This window comes from Chelonia mydas, chromosome 1, assembly GCF_015237465.2.
Source record: "Chelonia mydas isolate rCheMyd1 chromosome 1, rCheMyd1.pri.v2, whole genome shotgun sequence".
Lineage (NCBI taxonomy): Eukaryota > Metazoa > Chordata > Testudines > Cheloniidae > Chelonia > Chelonia mydas.
In genome coordinates this window covers 139,339,630-139,357,552 of record NC_057849.1, presented here as the reverse complement: position 1 = coordinate 139,357,552, position 17,923 = coordinate 139,339,630, and the positions used below count along the sequence as shown (strand labels likewise).

At 38.8% G+C, this 17,923-nt stretch overlaps 1 protein-coding gene across 5 annotated transcripts in view; it reads right to left on the bottom strand.

Annotated features, from left to right (window-relative positions):
* The window catches only part of PHEX (phosphate regulating endopeptidase homolog X-linked), a 138,753-nt gene that overhangs the window by 80,151 nt on the left and 40,679 nt on the right, over window positions 1-17,923 (bottom strand). For all 5 annotated transcript variants that reach the window (XM_007070474.4, XM_043537972.1, XM_043537974.1 and 2 more), the window contains 6 exons: window positions 16,037-16,263; window positions 12,546-12,614; window positions 11,013-11,129; window positions 8,103-8,186; window positions 7,638-7,783; window positions 336-429 (listed from right to left, as the gene is read on the bottom strand). In XM_007070474.4, the coding sequence (XP_007070536.1) occupies window positions 336-429; window positions 7,638-7,783; window positions 8,103-8,186; window positions 11,013-11,129; window positions 12,546-12,614; window positions 16,037-16,263 (737 nt within the window). The remainder of the gene's footprint in view (window positions 1-335; window positions 430-7,637; window positions 7,784-8,102; window positions 8,187-11,012; window positions 11,130-12,545; window positions 12,615-16,036; window positions 16,264-17,923) is intronic.

Sequence of the window (17,923 nt, the reverse complement as noted above, 5' to 3'; positions counted from 1 at the left end):
TACGAGCTTGTACTGTTCAGAAGGATATTGAGCAGTTCAAGTCGCAAATTTCTGGAAGACAAGGCTAGGACTAGGAATTTGTGGGTGTGTACCTGTATGTAATTCAGGAGTGACTGGTCAGAGCACTCATGTATTTATTTGGGAGTGAATTTTCATGCTGAAGTCTACGTGAACAGGTCAGGAGTGGATGTTCTGAGAGCAAAGCAGTGTAAAAGGCACCCCAGGCTAAAGAGTTAAGGAGACACCACTTTTAAACAGTTCAGATTGTACCCTGGAGAATGCCACAATGTCACTATCAGTCTCACCTATCATAAAAACTGAAAAATCTTACTTACCCGAGAAAATTCCAGCCACCTATACTGAAAACGTCGGCTGAGGTTAAATATTCTTGAATAAACCATCCTCCATACCAGATAGTTGGCAATAGTCCTGTTAAATCAGACATACGTATTTATCAAACATTTAATTCCCTGTGATGAACAACAAAGCACTTGTGGAATCAATATTTGAATGGCTTTCTGAAAGAGCAGTTTGAACTGAATGACAGAAATTTCACCTTTAAAATTAATGATGAGCTATGACCAAATTGATAAAATCCTATTACACAGAAGAAATTGCAGGAAAACTGCCATTTACTGCCTGATTTCATGATAGGAACCATTTTCTGGAGAATGCTTATAACACATTAGTAACCTGATGTACTCTTTTACATAGTACATAGTTGTACTCTTTTACAATGCAATTTTCATTTAGGTACTCTTTACACAAATCATAAGTGCTATGCAGTGACAGTAATTACTTTACTGCTCTGTACAGAAACTACACAGTATCTCATAATTTTTGACTTGTAAATCAAAGTGCAGGTTCTCTCTCTTTACTAGTAAGACCTACAAATAATGATCATGAAACTAAAATAATGGATAATTAGCTACCATATATAGTCATTACATGGTATTAACTAGGGTGACCAGACGTCCTGATATTAGTGGCTTTGTCTTATATAGGAAACTATGCTGTGCCCCCCAACCCCAACCCTTCACCCCAGGGAAAAAAAGTGTCCTAATTTTTCACATTTGCTGTCTGGTCACTCTTGTATTAGCACCTTTCATCTGAAAATATCAATGTGCTTTACAAGCATTTCTTCATTAGCACACTGAGAATTACTGTAGGCAAATATTAATATCCCCACTTTGCATATGGATAAACTGAAACACAGAGAGGTTAAGCTCCCAGATACTAGAGGGACTGAAAAATAGATAGGAGTGAGTTGTCCAATCCTCCCAGGAGACCCAACTCCTGTTCCCCTTCTCTAAACATTAAACAACACACTCTCAAGTCCACTGTGTGTGGTTACTGTGATAGGGGTAACTAGCACCTTCTGTATGAGACATATGTGCACTGTAAAACACAAGGTGAGGAATTTAGATTTCACCTTCTCAAAAATACTAAAGTATTCTACAGTAATGGCCTAAACACTCTGGTACAGTCATACACAAGTGTGAATCATAGTAACTCTCTTATTCACTAAAGATTTTGCCCCTGATCACATACACTTGGAGTGTATTTAGCAAACATCATGATTAAGAAAAGGGGAACAGGATAATTTGGGAAGCATTTATGACTGAAGATAAAGTAACGAGCTCTATTATATGATCAGACAGATTGCACCACTTCTATATTGAAAACTGAAGGAGGTAGGTTGGAATAAGGAAAACTCTAAAGGTTCCCTTGTGAATATTTCCCCATAGCATCCTATGAGGCATAGGAAAGATTTGCCTTCCTGGGGCAAGGGCTGTGGAGCCCACCTCAAACCTGGTGTTTCCCAGGAGACCTGAGAAAGGCCAAAGCCGTCCACAAGGAATCCCTTTACCTCAGCACTGACACTGGATGCCCTGTAGCCATAAGGTTCCCCAACAGTGGCTATCCTCACATACAAGCTTCCTCTTCCAGGAAAGATCCATATGGTCAGAGCAGGGATAATAAGAACCTGCCCTGACTTCACTCTCAGCCTGACCACTACTTTCTCCCAAGCTTCCCCTTTTCCCATCTTCTCTCACTGTGGAAAGACCTTCAAGGGCCTGAAGGGAGAGGGACAGTGCCATGGCAACATCCAAGTCTCCTGCCACATGGGGTGGGGGGTGATATCCCATGCATGGAGGTAACCCTTCACTAGGATCTAGGGGCAATCATCTGTCCTCCTGTACGTAAATATCCATGTAATCATATAACATATTGTGTCTGTTGGATGTTTTTTCAGTGATTAGAAATATACATGCTAATACATAGTGTTATCAAGAAGATTAGCTTGCATGAGCTCAGGTTACAAGACTTGGAAGAGTTCTTTTTGTCGAGATTCAATTAATTGAATCAGAGACATTAAAAATACACTCCAGGATCAATAATGATACCAGAAAGTAGCAGGTGTTTCCCAAAAAATGTTTGGTCAATGTGGGGTTTCCTTAAGCAATGACAAACTGAAGTATGCTGTAAGTGCCTACTCAGTAAAATTTCTGCCCGTGAGCTAATTTCCACAAGCCTCACATCTATCAGTTTCAAAGCGCTTCAGCGGGGCTACGTCCATGCTCCTGCAATAACTATTAAGGCCCTGCATCTTATTAGAATCTAGAAAAGTATTTACAGGATTCCTGTGGACTAAAATGATAAAAGGCTTAATTTTCATTGAAATTCTTATAAGGAGAAAACCCCATTTAGAAAGACCTCTACCATAAGGCAATTACCTTTTACAATTTAACACTTAAAAGCCACAGAAATTTAATTCTCCTTTGTGTGCAGTTCTTGCTCCACCTTGGGTGGTGTTTATCCTTGATTATGGGTTAGGAAATCTGTTCTGAGCTAAAAAAAAAAGGGTGGGGAATGTAATTAGTGATGGATGAACTTCATAAATGGGCCTGATCCAAAGCCCACTGATATCAATGGAAGTAGTTCCATTTATTTCAGTGGCTTTTTTATCAAGTCAGCAATATGGAGGTGGGACTCAGTTTAGATAAATACACAAAGATTATCCAAATCTTATTTGAAACTGGATCTGCAAAATTGGGCTGGACACCTTTCAAGAATGGGTTATTTGATGAGATCTCTGGTACTTCCTTTTTGAACTAGTATTTGAATCCCCTGCCACGCAAAAATATAAAGCAATTAAAAAGGTTTCATTTCAAACTCTGGATGAGGATTGGTTATTCTGTTTTCAAGAGCGTGGGAAAGAGCAGGGTTCATATTTTATCTGAACCTGTTTACCAATCCTTGGCTTCTATTCTTTGTTTCTTCAGCCAAGTACACAAAGTACAAAAAGAATAAAGATAGAAGGGGCTAATTTCACCACTTTGGTTTAAAACAATAGTACTTTTTACTTATGTGTTGCCTTTCACCTAAGGCTCTCAGAATGCTTTACAAATTATTTAATCTGCACAATGCCAGTGTGAAGGAGGCAACTGTTATGCCAAGTTTAACAATGGTGAAACTGAGGCACAGAAAATGTGAGCTATTTGCCCTGCTTCCCATACTGAGATGTAGTGCTGGAATTGAACACACAAGTCCCAGACCCAAGTTCTGTGTAACTAAAGTCCTTGTTATTGTAACCCTTGGGAAGATTACATTTTGCCCTATTTTGACTGCCAAATGATTGCTACAGATGGAAAGTTTAGGATGATTATTTCTTAACAAAGTGGTCTGTTAGTTTGTGGTATAGTCTCCCAAAGGAAGTGGTAGAAACCTTGTTTCTTGGGACATTTAGAACTAGACCAAGCATTTGTGATAACACTGTAAGGAACAATAATGCCCTGGCAGTGAATAACGGTGATGACCTACATAAAATGCTAGAATTTTGTGACATCATGCTAGCATTTCTATCAATATTTATTGGTAGACAGATTTAATTTAAGATATAATTTTAGATTTAATATGAGCTCAACAAATATATCCACGTTTTCCAACTAATGGACTTCCTTGAGAGGCATAAGCTGTGCATGCATTTTTGCTTTCCTAATTGAATCGTGGAACCAAATTCTGAGCACTCCTAAACCTCTCTCTACCATCCTCCAGCAGGGGCATATCCACAACTAATTTTGCACGAGCATCCTGAAGTTCAAAGAGAATACTAGTCTTCAAGTTTTCTAAAAGTTTATTCAATTATATTCTATGGAGAAGTGAGTGTTAGTTATTTGTCTTTTGCCAGACCAGTAGGACAAGCAAGAGGAAAGTAGTTCTTCAGTTTGAGTTCTGTTAGGGTTATAATCATTGTTACTGTAACAGTTACAAAGATTTGTATTTGGGATACAAATCCTTTTATTGCTCTCAGGTTATACATGGGACTGTTCTTCTCTCAATGTATACAAATTCTCCTTAACAAAAGTGAAACGGGCCTTGAGAAAAGAACAGATTCCTTATATAACAGATGTAAGTTAATATCTAAGATTCCTAGGACATATCATACAATATCTTGATTAAATTCGCTGGAGTTACTGTGAATTGATTAGAGCTGCGTGAATAATGGCCTGTGAAAAACTCATGCAGTGAATTTAGCACCTATTCTGGTTTGTGTGTTGTCTCTAATCAGTCTGCAATTTTAATGAATTTGTTCACTATTCAAAAGGGTCCAGTGAATGCTCTGAGGAAACAGTTTTCAATTGCTTACAAAAAATTCTCTGTGAATACTTCATTGAATAATCCATACCTGGGGTTCAATATTCAACTTGAGTGATTTGTCACTTAATTCGCATGATATTGTTTCTGTTCTCAGAATGGATGACCTAACCTTTAAGCTGCTTCTTCCTCTATCTGAAACAAATTTCATTTACTTAGACTGTTTTCAGAGTAGGAGCCGTGTTAGTCTGTATTCGCAAAAGAAAAGGAGTACTTGTGGCACCTTAGAGACTAACAAATTTATTTGAGCATAGGCTTTCGTGAGCTACAGCTCACTTCATCGGATGCATTCAGTGGCATTCCGAATGCATTCCGAATGCATCCGATGAAGTGAGCTGTAGCTCACGAAAGCTTATGCTCAAATAAATTTGTTAGTCTCTAAGGTGCCACAAGTACTCCTTTTCTTTTTACTTAGACTGTATGACTCTTTGGAGCTGGGGCAGTCTTTTTTTTTTTCTTTCTGTGTTTGTACATAACTTTCTACTATAGTCCTGGTCTATTACTGGGGTTCCTATGGCTACCACAATACTAATAAATAATAACAATTTTGTGCCTGAAAAGGGATGGAACTCAGTCCAAGTGAAAATCCTATTTAGATGCCATTGAAATATCCACAAATAATTTTTCTTGCTATTCACCTGGCTCCACTAATGATACTATATCTCCTGAAGTGATTCAGAAATTAATTTATGTTATAACCACTGAAATATGACTGGGACTTCAGAAGGAATCAAGGGGAATATATTAACACAGAAATATTTACTGTGACAATCTGAAATCAAGTCCACGTTGTTTGCATTAATTTTGCTGTTTAAACTCCTTTCTGACATTCACATGCTATATAAAATATGACATTTGAGCATTTATCCTTGAACTTATTCACCATTTAGGCAGATATAAGGCTCTGTGTATTGCTCTACACTTATGGGAGTGGTGGGAGAGGAGAAGTATTCTTTCCTGTTACTATTCTTTCCAAACTAGATAATAAAGTGACTTTCAGAGCCAATTGTGACATCCTAAAGAGTCCTCAAAAAGTTTTTTTGTTACTATGTAGTGAATCTTTGAATGGATTTTATGTATTAATGTATTTGTATCTTTGACAAACACATGAGTAACAATGGCCATATTAAAGTAACTGAATAAATTTATTTATGTTTAAGTTATCATGCTATAATTTACCATTTCTAACAATGTATGAATCGATTTTCTTAGGACTAGATGGCACAATATAGGCATAGCCTGTACTGAGGACTCTCACAAACTGCTGCCCTCCGTAAGGGATGAAGCTCAGTACATGGGGTGTGGGGAAATAGAGTCATGGCTTTGCCTACTCCCAAACTTTCCGTTTTCTTTGGGTCACCATGTGCCCAAGGGCAATAGTTAGGGAGCAGTTCTTGCACTCCACTAAACGCAGGGCCTGAACCTGTGCCCAGCTCATATGCCAGCCTCACAAGAGAGGGGAGGTTCTTTACTCCCTCCCCTCTGCTGTGCCCCTGCGTAAAGGCGAGGCAGCATCTAGCTCTTAATTAAGATGCAGGACGCAATCCTCCAAGCACCTTACAGGATGGGACACTGAAGTAAATAAAATGAGCCTCTTTGCTGTATAGCAATATACGACAAGACATACACATAAAAGGACCAATTCTCCTTTGCCTTGCTACATGTGCAGTTGGTGTAAAATGCTACCAAATAAGCATTTTATACTCATTTTGCACGTATGAAACTGACTTTCCAAGGCGCAGGGCAATGGAGAATCAGGGCCACACAATGTGTATTATTCAGTCATTTGAAGGAGAAGTTCTGTGGTCATGTCTGTTTGAATTGTTTAAAGTAGGTTATGATAGCTGATTGTTTGGAGGTAGAACACCCACTACTTTTTATTTTTAGTATTGCCTGATCTGCCTGATATTTTACAAGTATTCTGAATTTATGTAAAGATGTGGTTATTAAGAGAAGAAATACAGTGCAATAATATCAGAATAAAGTTTCTGCCTTGGTCTAGTATTTTTTAGTTCTTGTATAGAGGACTTTAGTTTGACAGGTTGTGACCAAGTAATATTATTGCATGGTTAGCAATAAACTGGTTTTGGAAAGACATGCAACCAAAAATAAAAAGATGGTAAGAGGCAATCATTACATTACCCAAGTAGCTCCACAGGGTAATTCATAAGCTGTTCGGTAGTTTCAGTAATAAAGGAGTATTTCAAAGTCAGACAATTTAAATATATACATTTTTCTCTATACTAAGGGACTGGTCTTCCATGCCTTGCACCCCTGAGCAAAGTGGGTGCAAAATGCTACCATTCTGATCTAGTAGCATTTTACACATCCATCTCACAGGGGTAAATGACTACACAAGATGCAAGGCCATGGAGAATCAAGTCTTAAACGTCTGTTAGAATGGTGAGCTGGATGCACCTGTAATTGCAAACCTTACTGCAGGATCTTTTTTGTTTCACTTTTTTTTATTTGAGTCAGAAATTGAATTAACACCTACAAGGCTTGTATCCTTCAGCGTTTATTCAAGCAAAACCGAATGGGAGGTTTGCCTCAGTAAAGACTTGAGCCAAAAGAGTGCTGAGCATCTGAGATTCTCATTGAAATGCCCTGAATTTGGCCCACCCTTCTGAGTGTAGTTGCATGCACAGTATAATACAGCAGACAAAGGTATAACACAGTCCAATGGCTGGAAGTTAAAGCTTGACATAGACATATTCAGACTGGAAACAAAGTACACATTTTTAACAGTGAGGGTAATTAACCATTTGAACAAGAACTGTGGTAGAGTCTCTATCACTGGCATTTTTTAAATGCAAAATTGAGTACTTTAAAAAAAAAGGGGGGGGGGAGGAAAAGGATACACTCCAGGAATTATTTTGGGGGAGGTTTATGGCCTGTGTTATACAGGAGGTCAGACTAGATGATCATAATAGTCCCTTCTGGCCTTGGAATCTACAAAACATAATAATCATCCTTACTTTTTCCTTTCTTTTTCTAGTATCCTGAACAAATCTTTGAAGTACTGGGGTGCACGGACAATCACATTTTCTGAAGGACCTATATTGTTAAGGTGAGGGTAGAGTTTAGTGTCAATCACCTTCTTGATGTATCCCAGCCAGTCAAACTGAAAGGACAAAGAAAAGCTCAGTTAATACAGTTGACAAACAGAGAAGATCAGACATAATTAATTGGCAGGGTTCAGTTTAATGACACGAAGGTTTTTGCTTATTTAAAAGTTAGAAAATATTTAATTTCATCATGACAAATAGTTTGGAACTTACAGATGCAGCTGTATTAAAAACAACAATTATACTAGAGAATACCTGTTTGTACTAATGTTCATTTAAAATGCTGTCCTTTGCACATTTGAAGCACGTTCAGTTGTAAATGGTTAGTTACATAGTCCAGACATTAGAGCAATTTTCCAGTTAACTTCCACCAACCTGAGGGATCATGGTGCTAAGTTCAGATAAGTTCATTTTATTGTACATAGTCTCACTGGTTCGATTCTCCTGTGGAATCATTATCTAGAGAATATAAATGAAAATAAATATATGTTTAAACATCCTTCTCTTACTTTGTTAATACTCATCATATTGTTTGTGAGAACTACCTCAGTCTAGCTGCAAAAAAAAAAAGTTCATAGCAACAAATTGCCTCCCGATCCTCAAAGGAAAGTTAGCTATCCTAAACCACAAAGCTAACTAATGTTATTTTAACTTATTACACTTCAGTATGTTATCCAGTATTTTTTCTTTTCAAACTTTGGGCCAAATTTTGCTCCAGTTACACCACATTATATTACTAGTCACTCCATTCACATTTTAGCAGCATAAGTGAGAGCCAGATTTAGTCCATTAATACTTCTTCACTCCGTCACCTCAACTAGAAGTCCATTCCACCTCCTCAAAAGCATCTGGTCAAAAATAAATACTACAGAGAAAACTAGGCCCATTCATAAATTATGAGGATTATCCAGATTCCAAGGTTTCAGTTTGTCCATAATAAAAAAAAATAGTCCAAGCACAAAGTTCAGATCCAGTTCAAAATGTCCTCAAAGTTCAAAGGTGTTAGGATTTCAGATGCTGGTTCCAGCCTAATTCTAAGGTAATTTCTATACAATCAACTCCATTTAAACTGAACAGGACACAGATGGCAAGACTCAAGATCAACCAAACTAATGGCAGTTTTCTGACCCAAATTCCCAAACCAAGTTTCTCTGGCTTTTGCTTAAGCCATACAGAAAATATGACTTCCCTCAGATATTTTAATTCCCGTCCCCCACTGCCCCTCACATATGTCATCTTTTTCTTCCCCCACTCCCCACAGGCTCTACTCCCTGAAATCTTCCCACTTTTTCCTGCTTAAACTTCCATTTTTCTCCATGCCTACAGGTACCACTCCTCTCCCCCCAGCCATCTGACAAATCTTTAAACTCATCCTTTATGCTCTACTTTCTTTCCCCCACAAAATTCTCCTACTTGTGTGTAGTTCACAGTCACTCACACCTACCTGAAATCTTAGCTTTTCTCCTCCACACAAGTCCTGCTTCCAACATTCCCTCAAACTCTCTCTAAACACTCCATCTCCTTTCTAATCACAGGATCTGTTCTTGGAAATATTTTCCCTCCATTCTTGCTACTTCTCTCCCTGAACAAGTCCTCCCCAGGTAAGTTCACTTAAAATGAATATAGGGCACACAGTATATATATAAACACAAGAGATAAAAAGAGTTAACGTCTTGTCTTATAGTTACACAGGGATGTTTATACAACCAATTACATTCACTAGGGATTGGTTAACAATCAAAACCATTGGACTCAGGTCTTTATTCACATCTATATTTTAGGGCATTTTTTTTCTTGAACAGCAATAATTATCACTCTCAGTGTATTATGTTTCTCAGTGACTATTATTGACCCTGACGGCTCTTAGGGTCCATTTCATCTATGTGGCAGCTTCACATGTGCACTAAATTAATGAATTAAAAGTCTGTATGGCTTTATCGAAGGGATTACCACAGCCACAAGTGATGGCAAAGTCTGGAAAAAGTGCACCTATTTGCAGTGTCACTAAAGAGCTGAACAAACATATATTGCTTTTCCAATCTAATGAGAGACAGTGAAGAATATGCTCATTACAATGAAGCAAGTTCTGTACGGCGCTGTCTTGAATAAAATAAAGCCGAATGCTTGATTTGATATGCTGCTGCCATCTTGGATCACCCCAAATTCTGCAAAAAAAAAATCTTTCTACTTTCTACTCTGTGAAAAGCAGCACCAGAAATCAGCACATCAAGACTAATAATGTTTGTGTGTGAAAGGGGAGAGGGCTGGCTTTATGGCAGGCTACTCACTATCCTTCCCCTACAAGTTTCTCCAATAGGTTTCAGGTTCCACATGTTAGGAGGTGATGAGATGGATGGATGGCTGCTCTCCACGGCATTGTCCAGAAACCATGAACTCCATGTACATTAATGCTGATGGGGCAGCCCTAATTTATAACAGTTCGTCATCACTGAATGAAACCCTTCCTGCTCAAAGGAGTTCACAGGAACCCTGACCAAAGGAGTTCACAGGAATGCAAGCAGGATGTGCAACGCCTGGGAGCAAAGTCCCTGCAGGAGCCACGCTTGCTTGTGGGTCCGGGGGCAAGAAGCACAGGGCCACCAAAAATGTCGCCTTTGTCTCCAAAAAGTTCCCAGAGTTCTAGGAGTTTTATGGGTAAAAAGCAAGTATAAATTCTATAGGAGTGAGGAGGGATCCATTTTCTTCCCATGGCCTCATTTTTCACGCAGATACAAATGGAATAGTGATTGACTAAACCCATCATTCTGTAATTGAACAAACAAGAGCCCACACAATTCAGGTGGCCATAATGTTCTAAAAGACAACAAAATATTTCAACAGGAAAGCTAGATGTAAAACTGTTTGTAATAATACTTAATGGTATTACTTCGACAATTACTTCAACTTTCCTCACAAGCATACGTTAACGTTAATACATTGCCCAGCTGATTGCACAATGGGGGACACCTCTAACTAAAACAGCCTACATCAAAACTCAAACGAATAATTATTTTGCAGATTTAAAGGATGGACTATACTCCTATGGTTGGTTATTTCAGAACAGGTTTCCGAGTTAACAGTTAACTAATGCAGAAGGTTTGCTTTGGGCTTTTCTTTTTCATATTTTCACTACTGTTTCTACCCCTCCACTTCACCTTTCAAGAAATGTTACAAAGTATGTTAATATAAAATAATTGCACAAAGGAAAACCACTAATATAGTATTGTTTCAATTCATGCATCATTTTAGCAGTTAGTTACAATTACACATGAGAAAATTACTAACCTCAGCTATTTTAATTTCCAGTTTCAGAACTAACTTCATATCAGACTCTGCCCGTGAGGCATTAGCACCCAAAAGCACTGCAGTATCAACCATGAACTGCAAAAAGGCTTCTCTGTACTGAAGAGAAAGAAGAATGAAATGAGCATTGCAGTTAAGTCTGACGGTGGCTGTAGCAGTAAAAAGAAAAGTATTCTGCATTTTTAAGTCATTGTTTCAAGTGGAAGATAAGCATTTTGTGAGACTGGTTTGATTCCACCACAGGAGAACCGGGGAAATAACACCATAACAGGTACTGTGCTGACAGGATCTCTCTTGTGGTTCACTGAATATAGCTTTCAAAACATACCAAATGGTGTTGGATTGAGACATACCTACAGATGTTAGAGCTCAGAGAGTTAGTATACACCAAGCCAAGCTGTAAATCTACAGCACACTAGCATGCCATGCACTAGTGGCCATGTAGACTAGAAGTTCACTATGGTGCTTTGACCTACTACTGTATCAAACAGCGTGCCGTAGCTGGGTCCACGTGGCCAGTTCATGGTAAGCTAGTGTGCTGTAGATTTACACCCCAGCTTGCCGTGCACTAGGTCTGTGTACAGACAAGCCTTTACAAAGGAATTGGATATGTATATTTGTATAGAAAATACATTCCTAGAACGATCTCTCTGCAACAACTCACTCTCCTCCTCCAGTCCTGCACTGACCTTTTGGGTGCCCTAGATCCTCTGATGTCTTGGAGGGCATCTGGTGGAATCCTATTGGCCAGCATTCAAGACAGGAATAAAATTATACTCCAATTAACTACATATTTCACCTTCTGGTAGATGTAGTTCACTGGAGAGACACTACCTGGCCAGAGGGATACCATTGGAAAACTCACTAGCTCACCTGAGAGCTGGGAGGGGGAAGGAAAAGGGTCAGAACTTGGATGAGGGCAATCGCTACAGCCCCATGAAGATTGTGGGGATATATTTATTGAGCCTGGGGTTACAAGTGCTGGACATTGCATAATTTTCCATTATACTTAGGGGAAAAGGTGTTGCAAGTACTAAATAATCATTGAACACTTTTGGACCTTGCAATCCCTACTCAACTGTGAGCATGAAGAGGTTTGGAAGGGGCCATAGGAAGAAAAGAAACTGAAGATCTTGGAACCTGTTGAGGGCCTCCTCATTCTGGGATTAAATATATCTAAATGTATTTGACAATAATGATCTAAAATACCAGAACTTAATACAGTGTTGGGGCTTAGAGACATTAGACCATTTTACATGGTTTAATTGAACCAAGCCAAAACTTACTATAAGGTTCAGGTTTGGTTCAGAGGAAAAGCAGAGCTGAATTATTTTTTATATTTTTTTCTAAAATGAAGAATACTCTGGATGAGAACAAGAGACGTGCAATTAACTGTAGTATAAACAAGCATAAATAGCAAACCACAGAGCCCAATCTTAATTTGGAGCTCAGCTAAAAAGAAAAAAATTCATAGTGGAAAAATGATTTATCAAAACTCAAATTACTAATACTTACAGATTTAGCTTCTGTGGTATTATCAAGGTAATCTTCCCGTGCTGTTAGAGACAGGGTTGCTTGGTCCAGCTGTTAAAATAAACAAGAAAAGTATATATTACTCCTTATATAGTCTGTATTACATACATACACACAATTAACAGCCACCAATAGGAGTGGTATTTTTCTGGTGGTTAGAATAGGTGATATAGAGGCTAGTGGATCTGATCACCAGTTTGGGATAAACAACTGGCCATGCCCAAGAGTCCAGCTCTTCAGGACTCTAACACAAAAAAACTGTAATGCGTTCTTCAGCTAAGATTGTGGGGCTTTCTGGCCTGCAAGAGCTTAAGGCACTGACCTTAGCCCAGTGTAAGGGGGTCCATAGGACTTTCCTGCTCTCTTGCAGCCATCTATTGCAGCCAGAGTGTGCATTCCGAGCCTTCTCCTGGTCCCAACCAGACTCATGAGACTGGGGCCCTCAATAATATCCCCTGATTGGGATCCATTAGCACCAATCACTAAATGTTGTCTAGCTGGGACAGATGATTCCCAGCACCTGCCTGCTGGGCTCCTCTTCAGAACAGGACAGGCTGCTCCCTGGCTCCCCTGACCTTTAAAGGGGCACGCTGCCCTGTTACGCTGTCCTATAACACTAACGTACAATCAGTTGTGCAACACTGTGACAGATCCCACAGGAACTCTCACAGGCAGAAAACTTTAAAGTGCACTGCATGGCATTAACCACACTCAGACTGACCTCAACTCCACCATACTCAATGAAGCTTTAGAAGCCCCAAGAAATAAACAAACCACCACCTGCAATATAAATCAGATTGTCCTACTGTTGAAAAGATGGTTCTGAAACCTTTTTCAGAGAGTCGTTATAAAGCACGTTTAGGGTTCACACTGATTTATATTTGCTCTGCAGGATGAAATAATCATGCCAGGATATTTGCATATTGCTGCAAGTCCTTCATCAGGCAAACTCCCTCTGAAGTCAATTTTTTTTTAAATTACTTCTGGAAACTCTCATTTTTCCCAAAGCACTCCTTTGGCTCACGTTAGACTGAGGTACAGACGCCCATTCTGAAGGCACAATCAACTTCAAAACACTGAATAATATATTGATGAGGCCACCAACAGCAGTGTGGTTGCTGCAAGATTACTACTCTGGAGAATTTTGTTTTTTAAAAATATGATGTGCTGCCCAATGAACAAACATTAGATATACGTATATAGTTTTACACAGGCACATTTTTAGAAACAGAAATAAATAAATAATATCAATATATCATATTTATATTTATTAAATTTGGTGGGAGGTTTAAATAGGTGAATTTTTTTTAGAATTTGAAATAAATAAAAAGAATTGGAGTGTCATTTCTATGTCACCGGCTATTTGAAAGCTTTTGTAACATATCTTATACAGAATAATACAAATTATTCATAGAAATCACTGCCTCAGGTGGAACTTAGGAAGACTCCTCTAGTTGTTCAAAAGCACACAGCAATGATACTCGACAGCTTTATGATTTCTGAGAAACAATATCACTGTACTATTTCTCAACATGTCCAAGTGAAAAGAAGGTATCTACAACAGCAATAGTGGACCTTGGATGATTTTGTTTGTTTTAAGTAATCATCCAATGATTTAAATGCTTATCTGAACTTAGCCAAACCTTTTTGGTCTAGAAATCAGGCTTGAAGTCTTGGAAGAACAGAATTTCTTCCAAATTTTTTTATACTTGGCTGCACTAGGGCTGGAAATATATTCTAGTTGAAACCAAGAAGTGCAAAGATGTGAGAAACACCAAAAGCAAAGGGAAGCTAACCAACTCCTTTAGCCCTCAGAAAAAGGTTCAGGTTGGATTTTGAGTAGGTTTTTTTTTTTTTCCATCTGAACCACATTGCTCATGAACCTGTCATACTGAAAGAGAAAGCCTAAGAACGTTAAAATCTCTCTCTTCTGGTAAATAGATTTAAATACTTCATTACACATCTACCCTCCTGGGAATTAATTAAAACATTTAGTTACTAAGCAGAATATTGGCAGAGGCACTCTGCAAATCGAGCTTCTAATCAAATTAGCAATGAGCAGTCATTCAGAATGTGCAGTTGTTCAGTTACTTATGTACTTAAATACTACTACGCAGATTCAGTGGACACACTAGTAGGTATAATCCGTCACTAGGAGACTAGCAAAAGGATCTGTCCCAACCAACAATTTACATGGGGGTGAGTTGGGTTACCTAATAGCTTCTTGGAAAATACTTCCCATACTGATTCTAGTCTTTTACCCGTTAGAAAAAGACCTTTGGCCGAAATATTCCTGCCAGGATCTGATCATCATTCAAGTAGTCTGTACATGGGAATCCACTAATGAAAACAAGGAAATGGCTCGTTAATTTGATTTACTATTGACTCAGGGAGCAGTGGAAAGAATCTCTTTAAGGGAATGTTAGAAATATAAAAATGTATGTCAGTTGCATATCCCTGACCTGTTTTTGAAAACTGTGACCCAAAATCAATAACAAATCTAGTGTCAGAAAAGTTAAGTTTCCACAGTATCCCTATGCAATCTATGTAGTGCCCAGAAGGCAACTTTTATATAAGGATCACCCATTTTATTTCACTGTTGTGACCGGTCACTTTCCATTTTGCCTTTAACTCTCTCTAGCACAGACATACAATCTCATTGCTGGTAACTGGTGGGCTGGGTTATACGGTTTAAAAAGCAACAAAAATTTGGACCAAGTCTCACATGTTAACCCAGGTGACAACCTGCCTACCTAAATTCTACCTGTCCTGGTGACAACTACCTCCCTAAATTCCCTCTGGAGTTTCAATAGGATACAGCTAGGTAACATATTTTAAATCATTTGCTGCCCTAAATTGTTGTGTAGTGTTAGCATGCATTGCTAACCTGCAGCCATGTTACGCTGCAGAAGTGACTGCATTTCACTGAAAGGTTAAGTGACTCCTGTATTTAAAGCATGAATGAGTTTGGGGATCACATGAAATGAATGATGACATATCAATATAGGACAATATATTAGTTCCACCAATTAAGTGTCTAACAAAGTGGAAAATCCCAAATTTGTAATACTTGCAAATGATACACCATCTTTTATCTTCACAGAAAAAAAAATTCCTCATCATACAACTGATGCTTCACATATAGGACACAAAAACCAGCAAGAATCAGATTCTGACCTCATTTGGATACCCACATTGATCTTGGATATTGATTCATCAGGAATGTATTTTACTCACAATTCTGCCCTATTAAGGAATAAAATATCCTAGCTACATAAGTTTTTCACCCATGATAGTGTAGCATTTGGTACCTAGTGGCTTCTAAATTCCCATATATGGGTGATCATGTATATGTGCAAGCCACTGGGTATTAACGGCTACAGCTGAACTTAAATTAGCACAGTATTGAACTCACTTTTTTAAATGGATCACATAGCTATGACAAGTAGCATATTAGAAATGTTATACTGTACCTTTAAGATGTGTTTATTGGAGGTTTTGTCATCAGGAGCCACATACAAACGGATGAAGACCGAGTTACTATACTGGCCACGAAAACTTGCAAGGGTCTGGAGCATGCTGAACTTCCTTTCTGACCATTGTCCTTCAGGTCCAATGTTAGATTCCAGCACAGGCCAACGGAACAGCGAATTCTTCAGTATATTTAATAGTGGCTTTGCATCCACTTTTTCAATTTTATCTTAAACGGCAAGATGTACCAACAGTTAAGTTCCAGACAATTCAAATCCAGTAGTGGGTATAAAGTCATGCCAATGAGATAGAAATGTTTACAGACTGATCAATTTCTAGGCAAGACTAAACAGAATAGCTCAAACTTAATGCCTTCGGTGGTCTTTTGCTGAAAAGACGCCTCTGAAAATAAGAGTATATGACTCCTTTATCATAGTTTATCCAAATCAAGCATTGATAACCTGGGCAAGGAGAAACTTGCATTGCATTCAGCTGCTCTGTGCCTGTCCTTGGAATGTAAACCTCTCTATACTCTAATTCTACAGTATGTTCATCACAGTCAATGGAAGAAATGTTTCAGATAAATAATACATAGTGATGATCTAGGTCAGATTTAAAATATAAAGGAAGAATCGGCTTAGGTACTACAGTGACGAACTCTGTGGAAAACCCAAAGACTGATAGAAATGTCATTTGTTATTTAAGAAAATGGGATGAAAAACTACACTTGCCTTTTAAATAATGGTTGTGGTCTAACAGGGAATGAAATAACATTCAGTGACAAAATCCTGCTGGAGACTGCTCAACAACTGGCATAGGAGTTTGATTGGGTCAGAAGAATACTTGCTATTTGCAAACAAAATTGAGAGGGAATGGGAGTGACCAGAGAGAGAATACAATGGAGTGTGCAACAGAAAAATCATTTAGTCAGTCAGCTTCACAGCATGTTGGAGCATCAAAAAAGAAATACTCCATAAGACGGGGTGGGGGGAACAACTTCTAAAAAAGATTCTGAGAGAACGACAGAGGAACACGTTGAGGAACCAAGTCTACCAGGTTTGATCCCCCACCCCCACAAGGAACTGACTCAAGAGATTCCAGAAACTTTAAAGATAAATTGCTAACTGCATTTGACCCAGAAGAGACAAAAGTAAAACACATGTCACAGTACCAGCCCCTTGTGAAGACATTAGGGCGTCATGAGATTTTTGGGAGGTGGAGGTTCTAGAGACATGCACAATCAGATGTGACTGGTGAAGAGACTGTGAGAGTTGAAAATGGAGATGGAGTTACAAGAAACCACAACCTAGGCTAGGGCTAGCTGAAGACACAACAGCTGCACTCATGAGAGGAGAGAGCAAGGAATACTGCAGACCATCCCAGAGATACTTTGAGAGGGTTCTGCTGTCCGGGCCCACTTGAAGAGCTGGCTTGTGGGCCCTACCATTTCGATGCCCCCGATATAGGGGAAATAGGAATGCAAAGAAGAATTTCAATTTTCATTAGAAAAAATGAAAAAGTTTCTAGCTTGTTTATGAAAACAACTTGATGGAAATCGTTCGCTAAGGTCAAAGAGAACAAGCAGGGAAGGCCCAGCAAAAGGCTGAGGGACCTAAAGATCCTGATCTCCTTCACTCTGCCACCCACCCTTTCAATGTCAAATGACTCCACTGAGTTTGGGGTGTGTCCCAAAGTATCACCTCACTGACCCTCTCCAAAATCCTCAGGCCATAACTGTACACACTAGTATGATAATAGAGGAGACACTTTGGTTAGTGTTGAGGAGCAGGGGTGACAAATATTTATCGTAGAGGCTGAAAACTGGCTATGTGATATAGACTCAGGGGTTCAGACTGAGAAGCCTGAGGGCACAAGCCTCGATGGTAAAG